This window comes from Centropristis striata, chromosome 24 (assembly GCF_030273125.1).
Source record: "Centropristis striata isolate RG_2023a ecotype Rhode Island chromosome 24, C.striata_1.0, whole genome shotgun sequence".
Classification (NCBI taxonomy): domain Eukaryota; kingdom Metazoa; phylum Chordata; class Actinopteri; order Perciformes; family Serranidae; genus Centropristis; species Centropristis striata.
Genome location: NC_081540.1, coordinates 12537580 through 12547586, shown reverse-complemented (window position 1 = coordinate 12547586; position 10007 = coordinate 12537580). Strand labels below are relative to the sequence as shown.

The 10007-nt window shown below is 40.5% G+C and overlaps 1 protein-coding gene across 1 annotated transcript in view; it reads left to right on the top strand.

Annotated features, from left to right (window-relative positions):
- The first annotated feature begins 360 nt into the window (after positions 1-360).
- Positions 361-10007, top strand: part of LOC131962632 (plakophilin-4-like) — a 56714-nt gene continuing 47067 nt past the window's right edge. The window contains exon 1 of the mRNA XM_059327583.1: positions 361-507. Within this exon, the coding sequence (XP_059183566.1) occupies positions 376-507 (132 nt within the window). The 5' untranslated portion in view covers positions 361-375. The remainder of the gene's footprint in view (positions 508-10007) is intronic.

The following is a 10007-nucleotide window of genomic DNA, read 5'->3' as shown; positions in this document are numbered from 1 at the left end:
TATTGTGAATCCCTGCAAAATTGATCCTATAGGTGCATAAAAAGAACACAGTAAGCTACCATTGTAGGAATATTATAGTGCTATTCTAAGGTCACCATAAATTCATTACGAGTCCCTGCAGGGATATAAGATAGCACGCTTCAGGTGAAAGTGAATCCATGCAGGATTATTATAGAAGCTAAAAGACAATATGATGCTTGTAAAGTTGCACTTTGACACAGTTAGAGGCCCCCGGGGGCACGACAGTGATCTTCTGCTCGCCGTGTATCCTCCTTGTCCACAGTCCTAAACCGGCTTGTCGTCCTTCTGCAGGGTCAGAGAGGGCGCCTCAGCAGCCAGCCGGCCCTGGACTATAGCAGGGAGGAGGTGGAGGAGATGGAGGAGGGGGACGCAGAGGGGGAAGGGCCCATGGCGGTCAGAGAGGGGCCGAGCGGTCACGGCCTCCCGCCGAATGCCAGCAGCGTCAACGCCACCACCAACAACCTCTTGGCTTCTGTCAAAGAGCAGGTAGGAGGCAGTGGGTGCTGCAGTCACACCCTTGTTGTTGTGTGTGTGCTTTATTTTCACACCTCTTGGTCATTTACTCAGCAGCTCATTCACTTTTGATCCAGTTTTGAGGCTGCGTTCACACTGACGACCTTTTTCTTCTTTGGATGAATGATCTTATTTACTACAGGATGTAACCTGTCTGCTGTGTTTGAATTGCACAAAAAATGTCTACAGATCTCACTGCACACTTAAACTAATGGATTTAGTGCTGTATGTAGTATTGACTCAGTGTCATAAATGAAGGCCAAATCAAAAACTTTGTAGTATTAATAAATAGCTGCTGTTTGTGTCTTTCTGTATCAAAAAACCCCCCACAAAAAGTGGCTGCGTTGGTTTAAGTAATTTTGTGTGTCTCCCTGGTCATTTTGCGTGTCATTGTAATCATTTTGCGTCACTTTGAGGTTGTTTTGGGTCTCTTTGTGGACATTCTGCATCAGTTTTAGTCATTTCGGGTTTATTATTATATTTATATTGCATCCTTGTGCGGTCGTTTTGTGGTCATTTAGAATCTGTTTGTGGTTTTTGCATCTCTTTGCGGCCGTTTTGTGTTTTTCTTGTTTTAATTTTGCCTCACTTTATGGTCGTTTTGAGTCTTTATATCGTCAATTTGGTGATCACGCTTCTTTGTAGTCATTTTGCATCTGTTAGGTGTCATTTTGCATCCCTTTGTAGACATTTTCCATCTTTATTGTCATCGTGCATCCTTTTATAGTCAATTTTTTTAAAAATTTGCGTCTCTCTGTTGTCATTTTGCAATACTTTGTAGACATTTTGCGTATCTTTGTTATCATTTTCGTCTTTGTGTTAATTTTCCAATTTTCTGCATTTGAGGTCTTTTGGCATTTTTGCTAATTTTTGTGATTATTTTGCATCCCTCTGTGGTTAATTTGCATCTTGGTGGACATTTAGCGTCCCATTTTATACATTCTTGTAGTCATTTCTTAGTCATTTGTAAACAATCACTTCATACAGACTTCCTGGTTCAGGGACCCGGGGTGTATACCTAATCAGCCTGTTCATTAATCCATCCATGATACAATCACCCTCTGACTCTGATTGGGGGGGGGGGGGGGGGCACCCCTGCAGCCCCGCCCCCTGCTCACAGGATAAATAAAGTCTGTGATTCACTCAATATTACTGAGCAAATCCTGAGGATTATCTCCAGATGAAACTGAAAACGAATGTGTCTCCATGTTATTCTGAGCCTCCTAAATTTGCACCCAAAATTCTATTAAAACTCTCATTAACAATTTATCAGAACTCCCACAATTCTCTACTCCAAAAAGGACAGGGAAACAGAAAAATACCCACAATTTTTAACAGTTGTATTCACACAGAGTAGATTACTGCAGTATTAAGTGGAATTTGTGGTGGACTTTTTTAATTAAAGATGGCAAATTTGCACAATTAAAAACAATTGCAGCTTCTGCAGTTATTACAAATAACATCTAATATTCATCCTGTTAGAAAAGGCTTACATATGAACACAACTGTTATGAAAGTGTGTTTTTGTACCTGTTTCCATTCACACATTTCAGTCACAGTTTTTCTTCACTGAACTGAAGCTTCTCCCCAGTTAGTCAGATTGAGTATTTCACATTTTCAGTTGTCGTCCTATCGCTGCTCAGGCAGTGTGTCAGTAAGAGAGCTGTCTCTGGTTAAATGATTTAAAATTTAATTAATGTCTCACTGACATATTTCGAGCGCTGAATGTTGTTGCGTGAGTCACAGATCTGTTTTTCCTGCCACTAACTTTCTGACACATTGAAAAACATCACATTTGCGTTACTTATTAATGTGGGGAAATCACAACAGAGACTTGCAGCTGCAGTGAGAACACAGTCTCCCCCTACAAGCTGTTATTTTTATGCTTCTGTCTGTCCCGTCAACATGGGAGTCTGCCTGCTCCCCTGCTCTTAATTATGCCTGGACAGTGGCCATGTTCTCAGCCAAGTCCCTCGGTGTGTGACTCTGATTTAGGCGCGGAGCTATTTAAAGGCTTATGATGTCCAAGAAAAAGAGAATCTGCTCTTACTTTTAATCTATAATCTCTTTGGAGCTATCAGACAGAAAACGGGGGCCTCAGATTGCTCTTAAATCTCAACTGATGTGAAGTTAAAGCAGCTGGGCTTCCTTGACGTTGCTTTGGGTTTTTTTGCTGGAAACAGCAGGAGCTGCTTCGTCACCCCTCGATCATAATTAATGCCTCAAAAGCTCTGCACATTTCACACATGACTGCTGCAGAATTTTCCTGCACATGCATTGTGTTGCAGTGAAAGAGATGCACGTGTTGTGTCTCTGATGCCTTTATTATGAGCAAAATCATCCATATTTCACACAGAATCATCAAACTTGAGCAGTATTTCACAGATAATAAGCCTGATTCCTTGATTTCTCTAATCAGAGGCAGCATGTTGATAACACGATGGCGAGAAAAGGATGATTACCAGCTGACAAACACCCGACAACGTGCAGCATGATTGCAACTCCAAACTTGCAAGTTGCCAGAGAGCAAACATTTTATCATGTAGCTTGTCTCAGACTGTTGAACAGGCTGCAACCGGAAAATATAATCAAGTTGCTTTACCTTTCTCCGCTGAAATGCAAACAGCGACGCTGCTGAAGCATCAAATCTACCGCCTGCAGTTCCTCCACAGAAAATGTCAAATTAGACATGCTAATTGGAGCACATCAGTTATTGCCTTCCATTGTGTTCAGTGCATGATGCGATGCCATTTTGCTCCCGTTTAGCCCATTAAAAGTAGGAGCTTGATAGACGTGAGCGGGGAAATACCAGAGTTGGAAACGTAAAACCTACGAGGTGCCAGTGCAGTTTAATTTTGTCACTTCTGGAGCAAACACTGAGAGACTGATTTGATGTTGAGACAGCTTGCAGCAAAGATGCTCCAAAACGAAAGATGAGACGTCTGTAGCTGCTGTTTGCACGAATCTGTGAAATCAAGACTGAGAGATGCCCCTGATATCAGATATAAACAGTTTACAGAGCTGTCACAATATGAAGTTTAACCACGCCAAAGCACTGAGTTACAACAGTTTGGGCTTGTTTTTGTCGACATTGAAAGTGACCTCCACCTGCACGAGGTAACTTTGTGCATTTAGTGTTTTGTATGATTAGAATAAGTAAAGACGTGTCCGTTAGTGAGCTTTAGAGGAGCTGTGAGGCTGTCACTGCAACTTTGCTTTGCGTAGTAGTGTTCTGGATATTATAAAAATGTGATCTGATCTTCTAGAGCTGGCCGATATGGACCAAAAGTCATATCCTGATATATTTAGGCTGAATATTGATATACGATATATATCCCGATATTTTTATTGCAAAGTGAGAACAAATGTTCAGTCAAAGTCAAAGCCAAATATGACATGTCACAAGTAGTTTTATTGAAACCGTTTATATAAGTAAACATAAATACTGTATAACAGGAGTGCCTTTTTTAAATCAAAGCTCCATAAAGTGCACATATCTTAAATAAAAATAGCCTATGAAATACAATAGGCCAATCTTTTTCTGAAATTAATATATTTATATGAGAAAAGAATAACGAACATTACAAAACAACTAAATATGACAAACCCTAGTAAGAGCAGCATTTATATATAAAGAAAGAAAAATAATTTGAACTATATCCATATATGCAATATGGTCTAATTCCATATCACATTTAAAAATATATCGATATATTTTTTATATGGATATATCACCCAGCCCTATGATCTTCTATAGTTGTGTTTTTCCTGTGTGGTGCAGTAACTGAATTTTCAACATTTTCATGAAGATCTCTATCAGCCCTGTATTCTATTTATGTCCTATCGCTGATTACAGCTCTGCACGTATCAACAACTGGCTATAATCCACCTGGTTTGGCTGTGTTTTGTTGCTTCATGTTGTTATCTTGCATTGCTAACTGAATAGTGGTCGCTCCTGATGTGTCACTGTACTGTCTGTGTTTGGCTGCTTCCTGTTGCTCTGAATGGCTCCAATGCTTGTTTGTTGCTGTTGTTGTCTTTATGGTGTCTTGTTCAACCATCAACTGACTGGTGTCTGAAAGTCTCGCCAAAGGAAAAGTTGGAAATTAGCCAGCTGGCTAACACTGGCACGTTAACAACAGGGTTGATTCATCTGCTTTGTTCTTATAAATAAATGAATAAATTAAATATGTCTTGGGTTGTGATCTGATGATAAAGATAAGATGTGAAACAGAACATGATGCACAGACACAAAGACTTTTAAAGGGAGATGCAGTTTGGATAGAAAATACATTGTTGTGAAATTGATTTATTTAATATAGTATTTTAAACAATATGTTCAGAGTCTATAATAATACTTCAACTGACCTCGATTTGCAACATAAACATGAAACATTTGGTCTTGTAATATCTTCCCTAACACTTAAGGGTAGAATTTTTCAATTTTTAAGTACGACTGCCCTATAAAGGGCTACATAAGTCCAAATATTTCTCTCTATATGAATGAGCTTTTTGGGATGTTATCAATGCTTGGCTAACGGTTGCAACAATTGGTGGTCAATCAACAACAATTACATCACAAAAATGTCCCCACTGGTCAGTTGTCTATTAGAGAAAACACAGCACGCTCATCTTTCATTTTTTTTAAAATATGAACGATTTCATCTGCCAAGATGTTATCAGATCTTCATCCAAGTGCTCGTTTGTCTCCCTGTTGCCAACTGTAGCAGACTGTTGTTGTGCAGCTCCCAGGTGCAAAGGCAGGGTCCCACTTTATGAATGTGACGCATGCTGCTGCTGGAAAAGAACATGCATGCTCAGCAAAACCCCTCCCAGGATGGAGAGAGAGAGAGAGAGAGAGAGAGAGAGAGAGAGAGAGAGAGAGAGAGAGAGAGAGAGAGAGAGAGAGAGAGAGAGAGAGAGAGAGAGAGAGAGAGGTGGAAAAAAACTCAATAAAACAACAACAACTGGGCCACGTCAGCGCTCTCCACGCTTGGATTGATTTTGACGATTAGGGCCAGAAACACTACGTGCGTGGTCAAAGTAAATTTACCGACTCTCGATAGGGATGATTGATGGAGCTTTTCCTGCAAGAGGTTTCGGCTCGTATGAGCTGCAGGGTCACAGTTTGAATCCGAGGGTTAAAACTGCTCTGTCAATCCAGTTATGTCACCGCCCGCCGCTGCCCTGCCCCTCATCATATCTGAGGCACAAAGCGGCCGCTGTTTGACATCTGCCTGGATTTGAATGCATGCTCTCTGTCATATTTTTGGAAGGAGAGAGCTTATGATGGCCTGTTGTTGCAGCCTGCCTTGTTGACTCAAGATCACGGATGCTCAAGGTTGCGTGTCATGTTTGCAGAGTCGCTGTGTGGGGAACAGGAAGCGGATTCCTCTTGTCGAAATCAAAGAGGAAAAATCCACCCTCGGATACTGTTTCGGATCACATCAGTCTGTGATGTTCTTTGCATTTCCAGGAGTTATTTACTCTCTCCGTGAACCCAGTTTCCCTCCACCTGCCTCCTCTACTTAGTGCTTCCACCGTGTCCCAGAATGCCTTTTGACAGCCCTCAGAGAGCGAGCACAACTTGTTGCTTCCCATCAAAAGTGGGCGTTCGGGCACGTAAAGAGACATAAAGTGTTTTAATCCATCTATGGGTTACATGTGTAGGTGGAGGGAGCAGGAGAGATGGCAAAACAAAGGCAGGATGCACGGCATTCTGGTTTATTGAGGCTATTGTGGGTGTAGTAGCTGCTATCTCTGCTTTTCCTCTGATGATTCCTCCCTTTGTGATTTTTGAACGACGGTGCAAAATGTTGCCTCTAGAAATAAGTAGAAAACATACAATATTTAAGTTGTGACTAAAAAGTTTCCACGACTGTTCATACAGATTTGCTTCTTTGTCCATGCAACACAAAAGGGGATTGAAAATGTTACGCTGCCCTTGTAACAAAGTCTTTAAGTGTGAATGCTCCCTTTAAGATGGCGATTTATAGCGAGAGCAGCAATGTGTCGCAGCGGCAGAACTAGGCCGAACATTTCACGGATATCACAGATGCAGTCCGGATAAACCAAACTGCCGGGCTATGATTAGACACGGCAAAAAAGAAATAAGACGCAGAGGTCTGTGGTTGGTGTCACTTGATAAGAGAGAGAGGAAAACACTTTGTGACGGCGCACAATAAGCCGTGGCGAATCGTCCGGTAGCCCCCAGCTGGTACGAGACTTCGCCTGGCACGGCTCCGCATCGACCTGGCAGGGCTGGGCGCGTTTTTACAGACATCACGAGGGGAAACTGTGGCTCTGTTTGTCCCTCGAGGCGTGCCGTAACGTGGAGAGGCTGAAACAAGAAGGGACTGTGTGCTGCTGTCCCGTCTCCATACTGCTCTGCAGTGATGTAAGGAGATGTCGAGGCAGAGTCAGCAGCAATGCTGTGACAGTATGCAGAATGTTTATGCACCATGTGGTTTGAATGGCACACTGTTGTAAAGATAATGTGTCCATCTGCATCTGACACTGCCACGTCATACTTTTGACAACCTCCTGCTGTACTTTTCCTACATCAGATTCATCTTAAACTTCTCCTTTTCCATTAACTCTCTGAACAACAAGCTGTTTCAGCTTTTGCACTGTTTATTTATTGCTATTTATATTTCTGTATTTCAATACAATACATAGTATATATAACATATATTGGTCCTGCAGCTCTATGGAATCATGGCTAGAAGTGGGAACAACTCAAAAATGTCTTTTGTGCAGAATAACACAGTCATAATGACATAAATAACAAAACAAAAAAAAGAAATAACGCAAATATAATTTCTCTGATAAATTATTTTGTAAAAATTGGCTGTATGAATGTACAGCCATGGAAAAATGATTAGACCACCCTTGTTTTCTCCAATTCTTTGTTCATTTTAATGCTTGGTACAACTAAAGGTACATTTGTTTGGACAAATATAATAATAACAACAAAAATAGCTCATAAGAGTTTAATTAAAGAGCTGATATCTAGACATTATCCATGGTTTTCTTGATAATGATGTTGGTTATTTTCATGAAAACCATGGAAAATGTCTAGATATCAGCTCTCATTCAGATTTTCTCATCCATCATTGTCTTATTTTTCTGTGTTGTCTTTTTCTTTATAAACCCCTTAAGGGTTTGTCTCTCACTTGTACAAGCACTAATTTGCATCTTCCTACGTGTGATTGTATCTTATTGTTCTGATTTTCTCTGATCCTCCATTTTACCACCCTGAAAACAATGTAAATGATTAGATTGAACCACACAAGTGTTAAATCGTAGTTCAAAGGTGTTCCACATCTTCAAAAAAACAAAGAAATTATCTTGTCTTATTCCCAGATCTACAAAGCTTATCATGTGATATTTTTAGTTTCCCAACACTATGACTCACCTGAAAGCCACCGGAAGCCTGTTACCAACATAACAATCTTGAAAAATGTCTTCACTTTGTTGTGAAAAAATTGTCATACCTCTTGGAAACTAGGGGAAAAAATCCTTCCATGGCTTGTGTGAGACCTCTTCCGCAGTTGCACAATTAAATTAACATTTTGCAATATTTTGAGCAGCTGCCTTAGAGCTATATCAGCCTAAAAGCGGACAAACATCTCTCCAATTAACTTGGAATAATTGCAGTGGAAAAATCAACACTTATTAGCACTGCAAAATTAGCTGTGTGTACCCAATTTCCTCACAGGGATCATTTAAGTTTCATGCAGCCTGTGCTAATGTGATAATGTATAGACAGTGCCCTTTCTATATGTGTGTGGCGTATTTGTTAAGGTGTGATTTAATGTTTTTAGGAAGAGAAATTTGATTTCAGAAACAGAAATCCCCTGAGTTTGCCTTGTTTTTGCCATCAGCTTCGTTAGAATGCCGACAGTCTATAGTGGAGGAGACACAAGCAAATAACCAACATGACGAGACCATTAACTAAATCACCGAACAGCATCTGAATAAAGAGACTGTCAAGGCTCGGTGCATCACATGGCCACAGCTGACCCAAATACAAAAGAGCTTTTATCAGGAGACGTAAACAGATGAAAAGCTGCTGGTGTGGATTTGAATGTCTTTTGTAGTTTTTAAAGGATTAAACGGGCTTTTACCCCATACAGAACTAGATAGACAGATAGATGGATAGATGGATAGATGGATAGATAGATAGATAGATAGATAGATAGATAGATAGATAGATAGATAGATAGATAGATGGATATATGGATAGATAGATAGATAGATAGATAGATAGATAGATAGATAGATAGATAGATAGATAGATAGATAGATAGACGGATAGATAGATAGACGGATAGACGGATAGATGGATAGATGGATAGATATAGAGATAGAGAGATAGATAGATCACTAAGACTTGCAGGAAAGCTGTGGATAGAAATGTGTAAAAATTCCATAAAAACAAATCCAGCTAGTTAACATATAGTTGCCATTGCCAACCTTATCTTCAGCTAAATTTACTCACTCATTTTCCCAAGCTCTTATAACATACATATTTATCTATAGTTTCCTTCCTTTGTAGGTTACTATAGTAACAGTGCACCAGTTTGTCAGTTTGTGTGTGAGAGATTGAACATGAATGGGTTGAATATTAACCCAGACATGTAAAATATGTAAAGTATACATTTAAACATTGCTGTTAATTATACTTTATATCTGTTTTTGTCCTTGCAAACACTATCTGCATCACTATACACAATAATTTTTTCTGCATATTTATTTAGTTACAGCTGACACATATAGACTTGTTTTAGGTGGATTTCTGCAGGATCTTGGTCAAGGCGCAGTGGATTCTGGTTACAAAGATTCCCGTCTTTGTGAAGTGCACTCCATCTGCTCAGAAAAATGTTAGATAACTTTACCGCCCAGGTTTTAACAGCCTGTGTGTTGTCTTTGTTGACGGTTGTTCTGGCAGTGTTAACCTTCCCGCACAGTCCGCGTCTCCACGCTTGCCGCTGGAATAAACGATCGTCATTGAGGAAAACTCTTCACAGAGCTGCATCAGTTCCTTCTTCATTATGGATGCCAATTTCATGGCGGACATCAGACCCAGATCACTGCCACCGGCGTGGACGAGCAGAAAGTCAGGGGGACTCTGAGTATTTGACAGCTCTGCATAAAAGCGAGAGGACGCCAGTCCAGAACATGCTCCTTTATAAAACCACTCAACTCAACTCAGTTGGCATTGAGTCAAAAATTCTCTCCGAAGTTCTCATACTGGGCCCTCGGCTTGTCAAACGTAACTAGACCCAATGATCCATATCTTAGTGACTATTTTTTCTTGTTCCCGTCCTTATATTCTTGAACATTTGGATCTGGATCACAGTGGAAGGAGCTGATTTAGAGCTGCTCGCCAGCTCTATGTCCGTCACCTTTCCGTCCTCCTACTTCCTCTGAGATTTGAGCTGGATCACAGTGGCAGGAGCCTCATTAGA